The sequence below is a fragment of the Apus apus genome, chromosome 3, assembly GCF_020740795.1.
Source record: "Apus apus isolate bApuApu2 chromosome 3, bApuApu2.pri.cur, whole genome shotgun sequence".
Taxonomy (NCBI): Eukaryota; Metazoa; Chordata; class Aves; order Apodiformes; family Apodidae; genus Apus; species Apus apus.
The window spans coordinates 43,371,328-43,386,427 of record NC_067284.1 but is presented as its reverse complement, the minus strand read 5'-3'; the positions used below and the strand labels follow the sequence as shown (position 1 = coordinate 43,386,427).

At 38.8% G+C, this 15,100-nt stretch overlaps 1 protein-coding gene across 4 annotated transcripts in view; it reads right to left on the bottom strand.

The window, feature by feature from the left end:
* Window positions 1-15,100, bottom strand: part of CFAP61 (cilia and flagella associated protein 61) — a 115,119-nt gene that overhangs the window by 76,505 nt on the left and 23,514 nt on the right. For 2 of the 4 annotated variants that reach the window (XM_051614319.1, XM_051614321.1), the window contains exons 11-16: window positions 13,922-13,961; window positions 12,025-12,164; window positions 8,297-8,423; window positions 7,423-7,500; window positions 6,046-6,252; window positions 3,243-3,377 (exon numbers count right to left, since the gene is read on the bottom strand). In XM_051614319.1, the coding sequence (XP_051470279.1) occupies window positions 3,243-3,377; window positions 6,046-6,252; window positions 7,423-7,500; window positions 8,297-8,423; window positions 12,025-12,164; window positions 13,922-13,961 (727 nt within the window). The remainder of the gene's footprint in view (window positions 1-3,242; window positions 3,378-6,045; window positions 6,253-7,422; window positions 7,501-8,296; window positions 8,424-12,024; window positions 12,165-13,921; window positions 13,962-15,100) is intronic. The other 2 variants (XM_051614320.1, XM_051614322.1) reach the window with 2 other exon arrangements.

Here is a 15,100-nt window from a genome sequence, read left to right as displayed (position 1 = left end):
ATGGAGTTTACCCCTTTTTGATTTTTCCAGATGCTGCAGTAGAACAGAGAGACTTTGAGAGAGGGAAAACGAGAACAAGTTACCACAGATTTAATTTCTGGTGCTCATCTGTCTGTAACAACTCCTCCAGACCTGCAGGAAAACCACCTCTTCAGCACAGCCAGGATCCATCTGGACTGGCAACACACAGGAATTAGCTGAGGGCAAAGCTTTCCTGATTTAGGTTGCTGCTTTTGCTTCTGGCTTTGGAGGAAGGAAACGAGAAAGAGTTCTTCTGGGTCCTGGTTGAGTTATCTGTACTGGGTCAATATTTATGAGTGAATCTCTTCATGCTCACAAGCAGGCTGGAACGTATTAAAGAGATACACAAACTGATTGAGCCCCAGGGCTCCCACTGTGCACTCTCTTTAAGATACTAAGCCACTAATGGCCTACAGAGATATATATGCACAAATCAAGAGCTGTGCTTAGACACTGAATGGCTGAGCTGCTAAGCCCCAAGCTGTTACTGGTGAAAAATAAATTTTGTAGCAAGAAAAGAGAGTGAGGGCTCAAAAAAGGCTGGAACAAGAGGAAAGCAGCTGAAAAAGCAGTAGATGAGAAGCAGATGTTGATGGCTAGATATCAAGAGGCATCTTGTGGGTATCAAAGCAAGAACTTAATTACAATTATCTCCATGATAAGTGATAGATACTCAAGCAATTAATTAGGACAGGCAGTCAAATGAAAATTTTACATTTCTAAAATTTATATCCATGTACAGTCTTTGTATTGTAGTTTACGTGAAAAAATCCTGCCATCATTGCAGAGCAATCTAAAACAAGAATTATGATGACAACCCATCCTCCAGCCATCAGGACCAAAGCGGGCATAGGTTAATATCAGAAAGAAGTGCTTTTTAATAGGAGAATGCAAAGCCCCCTTGGCTAAAACAAGCCTGGTGAGCCTAGAGTAAGGAAGTGTGATAAAAAACTGAGGAGCAGTCTCAGCTACTTGGAATCTCTGCTTGCCCAAAGCTTTTAAAAACCTGCAAGAGCCTGTTGCTGTCTTGTTTGAAACCACTGTAACAAAGCAACAGCAGGCATTTTCTCCTTACTGCTATCCAGGTGCTTGCCTCAGACAACTTCCCACTAATCTCTATTCCAGCCTCTTTGTCTGTCTTTCATTCTTCTCCCTTTCTTCTCCGTGCTTTCCTTATGACATTGTTTTTCCATCTCTCTTTTACCTCACTTCCTAGCCTGCTAGCATCTTCTGTGATCAAAACGTGCCTCACCTTGTCTCACAGTATTTTTAAAGGTGGCAATTCTCAGCCTTTCCATTTTGCAGAGATGTCACATCTAACTCCTTGGTGGGATATTTTGCTCTTTGCAGCACAGATCATGTGTTTCTGTTTACAGTGTCTGAGTAGGCCTTTTGTTTGCTATGAAAAGATAGAAGCATGGTAATTTTGTACCTACTTAATTTGGATTATTTTTGTAAAATACACCTCATTTTATTTGCAACTTAGCTGCAGCATTTTGCAGGGAAGACAGGATTGTTGATGGGGATCAATCTTCCTTTCTGAAAAATCAGAGTAGAGAGAGAGCAAATGCCTCATGCCTGGCTTTTACCAGAGCTAACAATACATCCAAGATCTGAAAGCAGCATGAGCTTCTTACTTTCCCAAGTACGTTCAGCTCCCTATGGTAGGTTACCTCTTAAATTAGGAAGGTTTCACAACATATGGTGGCCAAAGGTCATTTCATTCACTCAACAGAAGAGTCAATTTAGCTTCATATGGTTTCAAATTATTGGTATTTCAGAAAACTACAGGCAGCAGCAGCAGACTAGCTTTATCCTCAAGTTACCACCAAGGGATCAACCCCAGATGTCAGTTTTGGTAGAACACAGTCTGTCAAAAAACTATAATTAATGCCAGTGCCTATGCATAGATACTTATACAGCAGCCAGCCTTTTTTTTTTTTTTTTCTTTTTTTTTTTTTCCTCAGCATGTTGCACATTTTAAAAAATAGAAATTCATTAAACTTTGGAAATTTTAACCAATTATCTCACTACCCGCAGCTCTCAGAAATCCTGAGGAAGAACCTGGGAGTGGAGCAAACAACAGATTTGCACATCTCTCAAACATAGCAAGTTTGTGATTTTCCAGATCCAACAAAATCACTAAGATGACCTCTTCTTGTGAAAAAGCAATAGTTCATTTTAAAGATAACAAAGGAAGTAGTTTAAAGAACAGCATCAGATAGTTTATTATGCAGAGAAGAGGAAGGCAGGGGTGTGCAGGTTGAGGGAAGATGTTCAACAAAGCCCAACTCAGACGAAAGGCTTCAGCCATGTTCTGGATTTTGCTTTGCCAACTGCTTCCTAATTAAGAGTTTTGGATGCCAAAAAGTGCTGATTAACTGTGAAAAGGACAGCACTAAAAATATTATATGGGAGCCCATCTCAGCCAACTGGAAGTCAGTAGACAGACATAAAGCTCACTAATTATGTTTCTTTAGGAAATTACAGATACCTATTGAGAGTATCCATCACTAAATGGAATTTTTCCTAGTATTTCAGCTTTGCTAGTTAGTCTTGTGAGGAACCATCTTCACATCAAATTTAGTGTAAGACAGAATAAGGTGTAAGTAAGAATAAGGTATAAGCAATTGAAATTTTCAGAGACTTTTAGTTTAGAACCTCCAAACTGCATGAGTGCTTTGCAATTAAGAACTGTTTGGTAATGAAAATAATATTTTCTTTTGATGTTAAATAATTCCTGATATTTTGAAGTGTTCTTTGAAGGTATCCTATGCATGGCAGAAACGTGACTTTGGGACTGAAAAATAAAATTTACTTAAGCAATTTCTACAGAAATAGTCAGAAGCATGACATTATCTTTTATTTTTTGTTTTTGCATTTTCAGAGCATAATACCTAAACAAACTTACCAGGAGGAATGGCTATACAGTAAGTCACAGCATTCAGAATGTGTTGGGAGTTTGAAAGTAGCATCATTAAAAAATACTGTTCAAATGTTCAGTATGTTCAGTGATCGCTGTCTGCAATGCCTTTGAAATTCGAGCTTAGAAGAAGTGATGGTTGTGCAGAAGCAAAGCTGGGGCTGTAAGGGTATGGACATCATGTTCCATGTAATTAAGAAGCAACCTATCAACACTAAGATGGTAATGCCATCCCATCTGCCAATCCCTGCAGTAGCTGGCACTGCGCCTCCTGCCTGCTGCTGCTTCTGTTACCCACCTGATCCTTGGAGACCTGCTCTGATGGAGCGTTTATGCCAAGCTCTTCCAGAGGATAGACAATCTGTCGTCGTGGTCGCACGGGAACCATGTAATGAAGGGCAGATGTCAGGGAATGGGCACAGGGATTCTGAAACTGAAAGACAGCGATCCATATTTCAGCAGAGAGAATGTCAGAACAGTGCATCACAGATGTCTGTTGTATGGCTGTGCAAATACAAAATTCTTACTCTGTTGGCTAAATCTGAGAGAAAAATCAGCAAACAAACAAACATACTCAGAGCAGAGGAATGAATTGCAGATAATTCCTGACACTAATGAAGATAATTACGAGAGTAATTACATTACTATCTCTGTGGGAATGACAGATAAACAAGTGGTTTGGTTTATGGGATTTTTCAGCACAAGTATTTTCCCCAGGAGGATATTTTTCTCCATAGCGATCATGAATCAGCTTGATTTGACCTCATTAAGCTATGTTATCTGCTTAGTGCTAACCTTTGCTTGTTTGGCAAAGAATGGTTATGAATTTATATAGAAATTCTATACCAACTAAAATGTCAATTTCATCCAAGTGATAAATGTTAATAAACTGGCATAAACTAGAAGTGAACAAAAACCCTAATGCTAATGTGAATAGCATGGATCATTAGAAAAAAGCTGTATTCTGTTTATTACAGCATGACTGGCTCTGTCATAATTTATGACATGAAAGGGAAAAAATAAATAAGAGGATTACAGGAAATAGGAAATGAACATTAATGCAAACTAAATTACACTAAAGAACTGTTCCATCCACAAATATTGAAAAAACTTGATGTCACTATATTGAGAGCTGAGTAAAATATCACATTTACCACCTACTAGAAAGCAATGATGAACTAAAGTAACTTAAAGGACTTCTGTAGCCTGGAAATAGACCGAACTGGAATCATTAGTAAGATTTAACTTTCCCATCCCATTAAACTGCATTTTTCTAAGTGCCTCTTAAGAATCTGAGGACATAATGCTACACAAGGACATTGGTTCCTCAAGAAGAGACTTAAAACTCCACAAAAGTGCACATCCTTCTGAAAATGTACCCATGTCTAACCTGGCAAAATTTCTGTGTTAAAGACGGTGGTGATTTCAAAAACACCTAGGTCACAGAGGACAGAATTCATCTCAGCTGCCATCTGAAAGCCAGCTGCTTACTCTATCTAGCCATGCAGACACCACCCGAGTTAGAGATGAATGTCTCCAGAGGGCAATTCTTTCCATCCTAAGATAGGTAGTTATGATCGATGGATGAACTGCCCCCTGGATGCACTGTGTTTGCTCCACTAATGCTGGCAGGAGCCCAGGTGATTAGGCTGGGCCAGATAGTAACTCTAGATGGCTACACATCAATGAGTCGACAGGTTTGAAAATGTTACCTTGTGTTCCCTTTTCTGACATGAGATTGGTGACAAGACACATACATGAGTATTTTTTAAATAATCTTTTATTTTGCTTCTACAAATCGTGTTCTTCTCAGGAATTTATTTTCTCACATAGCATTAGGTTCTTATGGTTCTCCTCTGACACTCGCAGAAAGACAAGTTGCATTTTCAATGAAAATGAGGTGCCTAGGTCCCACTGACTTTTGATGAAACACAGTCTAGGGTACCAAAATCACTTTAGAAGATTTACCATAAACCACCTGTATGTGTTATTAATATAACATATTCATGCTTCGTCATGCCCAGTGACATAATTATTTTTTTCTTCCCTGCCCTCCATTTAGTCCTGAACCTAAACAAATACTGGTACCTCTCAAAATTAATCATGTAGCTGAGTGGTGGTATGTGGGACAGTACAACTTCACCAGGTTCTATTATTAAACTATTACAGGAAATACAAATTGTTGTTGAATATAAAGATAGGATACGCACTTTATACCTTGTCATTTAAACGTGACTGGTGACTGATCTACTAGTGACAAAGATATCCCAGATATATTAACATGTTAAGAACAATTAAATGAAAACTATTATGTTGGCCCCCTCAGTTGATGAGTTGAGAGTTTCTTATTTCTTCACATACACATCCAAAACAAGGGAAAGAAATTAAGTCAAACCAAAACTATAGCTTACAACTCAGACATGAGGTCCTAATGTTGGCAGCAGTGGAAGTACTGGATACTTCCTACTCCATCTTAGAACTGATATATTGGGAACAGACAGGACAGGGCTGCCACTTGAATATCAGACCTGCAGCACAGTTATGGAGGGGGCTGACACGTGCACACGGCAACAGCAACACATGAACCAACGTGGGTTAAGAAGCAGATATGCTCCTCTCAGAATCAAGTGAGGAGGCAGCAAACAAATGATTCCTCTGCTGTGCTGCTCCCAGGGCAACATACTCGTGCGTCTAACTTCAGACATCTAACTGCATTCTGGGAACAGTTGCCCTAGGATTCTCTGAATTCAATTGATAAACAGACATTTGCAAAGAGTGACCTGGGTCAGAAGGAGCCACCCCCTAGGAAGAGTCTCTTCACAGACTCGGTAAAGAGCCAAGGCCAAGCACACTCCACACGCCTGCTGCGCATACTGGGTATATGCATGGACTCACATGCACTACTGAGATCTATGGACTGACCCTGCTGTGCAGCAGTACATCCATGAGTGCAGGCTGCATCATGCAAGAAATAAAGAAAGTACAATTTCCTGCAGCTAAGAAAATTCCTGCTTACAGTCATTCACAGAAGCAAAGAGAGATACAAAGTGAGCAATGGTGACAGTACGTATTGTAAGAAATACAAATAACTTTCTCCTTACCTTGCCTTCCACATACTGTGGATAAATAGGATAGTAAAGAGAAGATTTGTGGCCCAAGCGAAGAATCTCTTTTAGAAAGTGTTTTGCATAGTGATGAAATATAGGATTTAAGACAAAGTGGTAAAGATGTCCATGTTCCTCTTGCTGGTAGAGATTAAAATTAATAAAATCTTCAATGTTGTAATGTGATCGAATATACTCAATATCCTGGAATATAAGAATTTGGAAATCAGCTGTGGTGAAATAGCTGCATTTACAATATTTTAGCAAATGACAATGAGTTGTTTTCTGCTAGTTAAGGAACTGAATTAGAATACTGAAATTAATGTGCCTTTGAAAGGTTTTCTCTATTCAAGCACACTGGCTGAATATATTTTTCTTGAAAATCTTTTCATTGTATCAACATCTATTCTTGCAGCCTGCCCACATTTATTTACAAGGAATGCATATGTGACACTTTCACAACCATGTCTGATACAGGTTTACAGATATTCATGGAAGGGAAAAAAACAACAACAACAACAAAACACTCTGGTTTGCTGAGTTCAAGACAGAGAAGCTGAGCCTGTCTTCTCACAAAACTAAAACTGAGAAAGGGGAATACTACAGAGAAGAGCTGGGTAAGAAATGACCTCCAACAAGCCAAGTGACAAGTTGAGATTTTTACACATTTATATACTCAAGAGAAATTGCTATATCCTCTTATTTCAATGCTCCTCAAGCAATTAAGATTTATTTTTGAAAACAGAAGTGACTATTTAAAAAACTGAGCATTTCAGCTGCTGAACAATCTAAAATCTTCCTTCTCAGTCATAGCAGAATGCTACAAAAGTAACCCTAAAGAACATTTACCACAACAATGTGAAACATTGTCTTTTTTTTGGTGCTCCTTAGAGATAATACTTTTTATTTGTTTCGAAGTGAAGTGTGTGATTCGTAACACCTCAGAATCTATTGTTGGAGAAAAAAAAAGTACATCTAGAAGGAAAATTACTACTCTTTGCAGTACAGGTGGCAATGCTGCTTATTGACTTTGGAAATTAGGAGCCGAAACAGGTGAATCTAAACGTATTTAAAGGCAGGATGGCTTTGTGCTAAAGAACCAAAGAGAGTTATGGAAGGCCCACTTTCAGAACACATCAGCAGCTTGCAAATAATAAGAAGATTTTTTTTCATCTGTGTGTCAGTTATGACCTATAAGAAGGGAAATCATGCAGTCTAGTCAGGAAAGAGAGAAAGGAAGTTTATAGAAGCAGTACTTTTTACAGTTTTACATATATTTTGTTAGGTACACATATAGTGGCAAGCACAAAACTCAGCCTTTAGTGTTGAGGACTAAACATTACTGCTTTCATACAGCACAGAAAGAGAATTTACCATTTCATCTCTAATGACAGAAATGCCAACTATTTGATCCAAAACTTCCGCTACAAAAGCCTGTACCGGGGTCCCATCCTGCAAGGCAAAATCAACATATGTACATTTCCCATGTCATTCATGATCTTTTAAATTGTAACTGTGTACTTCATCACACAATCACAGTTAAAATACTTTCTGCCCAGTGTACATTCTACACACTATCCTAAAATAACCACTCCTTCTAGTGTCTATGGCTGGACTTTCAACCATGCAGAACTTGACTGAAATGAAGCTTCAGTTTGGATCTACGTGCTACAGGAGTACTTAAGCTCAGCCACTAATTTTGTCCTGGGTTAAATTCTGATCTTAGAGAAAGAAAAAACAACAAACAGTTGTATAAGAAGGATTTCTCTACAGCTGTATGATTGGTAATTATAATGCTTTGCTTGTTGTCTATGTCGCATTTTCCACCGCACAACAAAATGCTGATGTTCCCTATTGTCTGATGGGCATCCATCTGGCCACATCATTGAAAGGAGAAAGAGATCCCGTCATGTGATGAAACTCAAGTACATGTTCATTACACAACTAGATATGTGTGCAAGAATGAGCAACTATGCAAATCAGGCTGCGGGTGGCCAACAAATGTATCCAGCCTTCTTCTGTCCCTGCATCTGTGGAGTCTCCAAAGAGGAGGGCAGCTGTTAAAGGCCACAAGTCCGATTGACAATCAAGTCAGGCTCAATAAAACTTACACTGACTGTTGGCACTGCCTTGAGTACCTCTATACCACATACATAGTATCCCAGTTTAGCGCAGTGTTATTAATTCTGTGTGCTTTTTACCAGTACTTATCCATACTCTTGGCAGTATATTTGCAACAAATACTTACTGGATCCCTGCGAGCCAGAATAAATATTTCTAAGTCATTCAACATACTTTCATTCAAGCTAAGGGTTTTAACGAGCATTTTAACACCAACCAGGTCATTGGTTGTTGCCTTTCTTACATTAAATGACCTGTAAAAAAAAAAAAAAAAAAAGGGAAAAGTGAGTAAAAGTTCATTCTACAACAAATCAAAGAGAATTCCCATGCTTATGACAACACTCCTTCCACAAGCACTGAGCACACATCTTTTAGAAGTTGAAGTTGATTGCTATATGACTGTTATTCCAAATGTATATTAACTTGTTGCATGGTAACATAAAAGATCACAAAACATCTACTTCAGACAAGTCAAGAATGCTCCTTTAACTGCTACTAAGCACTCAGTCCTGCACCAAAAGCCCAATCCCACAAAGCAATGTCTAGCTATAACCACATTTATCACCTAATCTTCTTGTAAGTAAGAGCCAGCAGAGAAAGGAGGCAAAAAATCTTTTAAAATGAAAGTAGAATCTGTAACTGTACACTGACATACACAGGGAAAAGAGAAAAGAAAGAATCAGAGAAATATAAGAAAAAGAGAAAAAAAGAAGAGAGAAAAAAAAAACCCCACAACAAACCCAACAGAGCCAACTGTCATCCTTAGATATGGTACGAAAGGAAGGCAGTAACATCAATTTCTCCAACAAGAACAAATCACTAACATTTGTGTTAGGCCTCAGCTCTTCAAATGGTAACACATGAAGATAAACTTACATGGATAAAAAGCCTTTGATAAACACAAGTTTGCCAATTTGTAATCATATAACAGTGACATGGTATAAAAAAGTCTATGCAACATACACAGCCAGCAGCATGTTCACTACAGACAGGAATATCTTGGCACTTACCTAGTGTGAACACTCTGTTATAAAACATCTTTCCACCCACTAATCATGAAAAAAATTTACTTCACAGTGACAGTCTACAGTAGCCATGGAACTCTCATGTTGTCTGTTACAGGCATCGACCCTTCCTGGTTAACCCAGGCTCAGACAGTAAAGACTTACAGAGTGCTGCTGGTCAAGGAGCTGAATTACAACTTATGTTCCAAGAATTAAGTTCTTTCCCCCACAGCTAAAAAACTTGCAACTCATGTAGTATAATTCCTGTTCTTGTTTCCAATTTACACTTGTATGTGCTATATTCTTCAGCCTAAGTCACAGTGAGATTGACTTTGTGCAATACTGTTTCAAGGAATAGCGCTAGTTGCTCCCAAAACAAACCTACAAAATGCCTGGTATGTTTCGGGAGCTTTCACAGCTCAATCTCAGTGATTGCGTTCAACTTGATAATTTGAGTGCTTGAAAGCATACATTTGGTTACTGAACTACAAACTAATCTTGAACTTGCAAGTGAGCATCAGCTTAGTTTCCACATTAGGTAACACATTTTCACAAGCAGTTAATTGGAAGATCAAACAAAGGGATGAGGATGGTGGTCAGCAAGATCATCAGTACGGTTCACTCTGCAACCCATGAGTGTGGTGCTATTTCCCTGCCACTCCAGTGAGCCCAGCACGTGAGTTTTTCTCTTCACCCATGTCCAAGAGAAGGCAGTTGCACCAATAATGAACTACATTTCTAATATGAGTAAAAACAGGACATGTAAAAAATTGAAAATCTTTTTAAAAATATACAAAACCACCAGATCCACTGGGAGTATGAAATAGTAGGAAAGACTACCCAAGGTCTGTGCTCATTTCTCTTCCAGCAATGAATTAACTCATTCTAGATGCCCAATTCCTTTGACTGCTCAAAGACCAGGATGCTATTATTATTATTATGCTTTTTAGTGAAAATTGAGGGAAAGTATCCATTAAGCATTTCAGCCTATGCCTTGTCATCTGTTATTTTTTTTCTCCTTCACTGTTAAGAAGCAGACCTATACTTCCATTTGCTGCACTCTTGCTTTTTGTGTACTTAACACTTCTTATTCCTTTTACAACCTTTACTAATCAGTATCTCATTTTGTGCCTGTGCCTCTTCTGATTTTGCCTTTTCATGTCTTCATATTCCCATCTTCTTATCCCTGTTTTTCATCTAATCCATTTTCTGTGACTTCCTTTTCACTCACATGCCTTTCAAAAGCCCTTGGTGCAAGTACAATACATTGATCTTTTACTTTTTTATATTTCAGTTTCATCTAAGAGTGCATCTGCTGTTGTGCACTGACTTTTTTCTTCTTCAGAAGCTTCCCAAAAGCTTCATCTGGTTTCTCCCATAGCTTTTCTGATCCTGAACCTCAATGAATGGCTATTTTTCCTTGCTTTCCCCACAGCTGCAGGGGGCTTTGGAAAATGCTACTAATGACCCTATTCTGTTTTCATGGAAGGGCTGCTATAATTTGGAATACACACAATTTAATCAGAATTGTAAGGGTTTTTTAAAAAACCTTGATAACAAGTTTAATTTTGACCAAAACCACAGGAGGACGTATGGCTACCAATCCTACTGGTGGATTACTGAACAGCTGTGACTGAGATTAACAGGAATTACTCCAGCGGCTTTCTCTTCCGCCAGCTGGATTCTTCCACAGTACACAGAAGCCCACTTTCATCCCAGAGTGAAAAGCTTCTGCACAGGTCCAACAGTAGCTGGCCAGTTCTTGCATGAGCTATTTGTATACCATCAAAGGTGATTAAGTATGCAATTAAAACAGAAGTATTTATCTGAAACCACATGGTATTTAGCTACAATAAGACCAAAAAAAGGAAAATCTCTAACTGTGCCACAATTTAAGCTTGGTGTTTGGGCTAACATAGGCTTATTACACAAACAAAGCATTGGAAAATTCATACTAAGTAACAGAAGTCACAACAAGAGATGTTTTCTGTCTCAGCTCACCAGTATTACAGGCTACAGAAGCATTTAGAGTATCACAGAAATTGAAAGGTATGAAATAAATTATTCAACACAAAAAATAAAGGATAAATTATATAAAATAGACAGTCAGCAATGAAGTTACTGCTGTGTTCGGCATGTTCCAGAAATGCATTACTACATTTCTCTTAAGAGAGTGATACCGTGTTTCCAAGAATCCAATCTACACCAGGCTTCCAAGTACCAATGTCACACAACCTGACTCAAGTCCAAATGGCAAAATGCTCATCTTGGTCCACAAGAACATGATTTAAGAACCTACTTGTCCATACCAATGTTCATCTTCATTAAGTTAGTACTGTACATGCAGATTTTAAATTAATCCTCTTGTTGCAGTTCTTGTTTTTACTTAAAGGAAACTGCATATAAATACTGGCACTCTGAAGACTGCTTGTTTTTAATTTTTCATTATATCATTTTTGCTTCATTAAAAGTCATGTTACTGACTTCTTTATTTCACTGAAAATATAAGGCTATTTCTCCACTGTCTAGTATAAAGCTATGTGGAGATACATCTGAGCAGGCTTAGGACTCACTCCAGAACAGGAAGCAAGACAGCTGCAGTAATGCTGGTAAAGAATAAGCCACTTAGCTCTGCTCCTAATTGCTCCAGGCAAGTCCTGTGCTATTCCACTATACTGTTCTGGGGACTCAAGCTACCATTTTTGCAAGGTGTTGTGCCATACTGTTGAGAATATCAGCTTATTCTGAGATTGCAAAGGAATATCCATCTGGTGGTAGGCTGGATGATGCTGGTATATTCCATACAAGTAGCTCAGAGCACATAATCTGTGTCACAAGAGACATGACTCACTTCAGCAATCCTGCACGGTGGAACACATAAAGCTCATGACCAACTTTGGAAGTACAGAAAGGGACAACTCGAACAAAACTCCGGAGCAGGTAGAACTCTGGTACATGATGTGGCAGGAGGAAGACACAGAAGTCTTTGTCCTGAAAAATATTTGCAGACATCAAAGGCTCTTAGTGATCTCAATGTAAGCTTTACACAAAAGCTTCTGACTAGAGGGGGTAGAAAGAAAAGAAACTGAACGCGGTGTTTACAATGTACGGACACTCCAAGCACTGCTCTGCCTGGATGGCTTGACGCCTGGGCAGCACAACGGAATGGATGAACTCAACGTTAAGGCGGCTCACAGGAATGGGTCTTTTAGCTCCCATAATAAAGACTTATTAGTTAATGTCCTGATATTCTCCAATGGCCCTTTTTCTCTAGCCCCTTTATTTTCTTTTCTTCCTCAGTAGTATAGAGTCTCCACTGGAAGGGACCTACAATGATCATCTAGTCCAATTACCTCATAGGAACATTATCTCTATGTGCCACACCTTTAAGGCTAACATTTTCCCTCAAAAGGTCCTTCATTCTACTTTACTATTCTTCTGCAGTAAAATTTCAGGATAACATATGCCTGGCTGGGATCTTGCGCATGTTTCAGCCAAATGAGACCATCAACTATGGCAGCACGTCCTAAAATCCCGAACAAGCAGCCACTGTGTAGGTACAGACTGACTTTGCACTGCATGCACAGCAGACTTGATGAACTCAAGTCTGTCCATGTGCTGTGATGCCCAGCTTCTCCCCGAGTCGGCACAGCTGGCATGCACGTGCATTCAAAACCACACTGCCCTGGCAGTCAGTGTAGTTGTTCAGAGACCTGTGCTGTAAAGGCTGCAGAGGTGCAAAGGAATGCAGGAGTCTCCACTGAATGCTCTCAGACGAAAGACAGCATCCTCTGGAGATAAAATCGCATGCCACAAATAACTTGATGCATTCAAACTGCTCAAGCACTCCTTTCCACCATTCCTTTTTATTGAATACGTGTATTAAGATAATCTCTCTGCACAGAGGGATGCTGGAGAACTCTGACAATTCAGAAAGACACTTCATGCAGCATGAGAGGGACATGCCGAGACACCCAAGTGGCCCAGTTTGATCAGTTTACTCTGGCCGATTATTCTGTGGCAACTTTTCGGTAGAAATATAATATTTGAATCTCACTCTTTTTCTTTTCTTTTAGCACACTGTGATTAATTTTTTCTTACTATACCTGGTGACATTTTGTTTCAAGAAGTGACAGGCACATTGTTGGGTGGATAAATTATCTAAGAGATTTGAAATATCTTCTGTGTTTGCTTGCTCTGGTGTAAGCAGCGTTTTTCTAACATGCTGATATTTTGGGCCAAGTCTGTACCTCTAGTCACGAGGATCTGCCTCTAAAGGAGGCTACTGTGGAGTCATTTGTAGTGTGAATTTACAACATACTGCAGTGTGCATTAAGAATCTCTCAAAGTGTCCCTTGTTTTCTCAGATAAAGACTGATCACACAGGGTATCAGTATGAAATTCCCATCCTTATTTACCACACACTAGCTTTGCCCTGAAGACAAACCTCCAGTGCCACTGTTTAGGCCATTGGTAAATGATACAGATTTCCTTAATACTGCTGTTTTCCACGCTTTAACTCCACCTCCTTTAATGTCTTACGTAGGCAATATATGGAGTGCAAAAGCAGCCAAGAAGAGAAGCCAGACTCCTGGGGCCAATTCAGCCCAAGGTAACTAGCCATAGCATACTCCTGTGAGGCACTCACTCACTTGGGCACTGCATCTATAATACTCTGGCTGACAACTGCACTTCATCTCATCAGGCATACACATGCATACAAACTTTAAAATTTTAATTATACATACTGGGAAAAGCTTGAAAACATAATGCAAAAAATCCAGTGACCTGCAACCAAGAGTAAACATTGTTAAATAAAGCACATATGAGACAGCTCCCATACATTTCAATATTTACACCCCTTAAGTGAAAGGAACATTTATTCACAGCCTCAATCAGACAGTCCTGCTAGCTCATCATTAATCAACTGCAAATATTGCACTGCTGCACATCAGTTGTTGACTTCTAATGCTTAAAGCATCACTATTAACAAGAATAAACCTGAATGTCTGAAATAACATCAAAACATTAAGCTCTTCACTGAAAGGAAAAAAAACAGATGCTCATGTTGTTGACTCCAAGATTTTTCAGAACTCATTCATGGATTGTCAGAGCAGCATTAGTATATAGCAAACATTAATTGGGGCTACAAACAGTCTTTGCTGTGTTCCACAATATTTTCATCCAGTACCAAGATTTTGGTCACTATCCACTTGGTAAACCTATCTGATGCACTTTATCAGACTAACAGGAACATCAATACTTTGAAATTGTTTTTGAACACTTTACTTCTTTCCACTTCTCACCTACTGGTTTAAAGTAATTCTACTCTCTTTTCCATGGTGACAGTGAAGTGTGACATTTGAGTTTAAAACAACATAAGAAATCTAAGACATTTGTCCTGCTTTTCTTCCGTGTAAAGATATCAAAGAGCTCTAAACACATAAAATAGTTATGCTGAAGATTTAGAAAATATTTTTCCAGTGTGTCTTTTGAAAAAAAATCTATGATTGGATGAAAACTTAAAGAACCCTATAGATATAGATCTGGATTGGGGTGTTATATATTCACCTATATAATAAATAATTATGACTAATTAATAGAACAGCTAAATGCAGGAAATGAAAGAGCCATTGCAATGTAGTTTTCTACGCTCTGGTACCCAGTACCTCCTTGGCAGCAAGGAACACAGTAACAGAGGCAGGAGATTTTTCAGGGGCTTAAAAAGGTATCAAATAGCTGCAATTAAACTAGCAAGTTACTTCCTTTGCATTTCATTTTCAATGTACTAAAACAAGCCACTTAACCGCTCTAGATTTAGGAGATGGAAACATTTAGCAACTTTTCTGGGCAACACAAATTCCCCAGTAGTAAACTTCCTTTGAGGGCTACAATGCAATCATACCTACACTTCAACAAAACTCCTA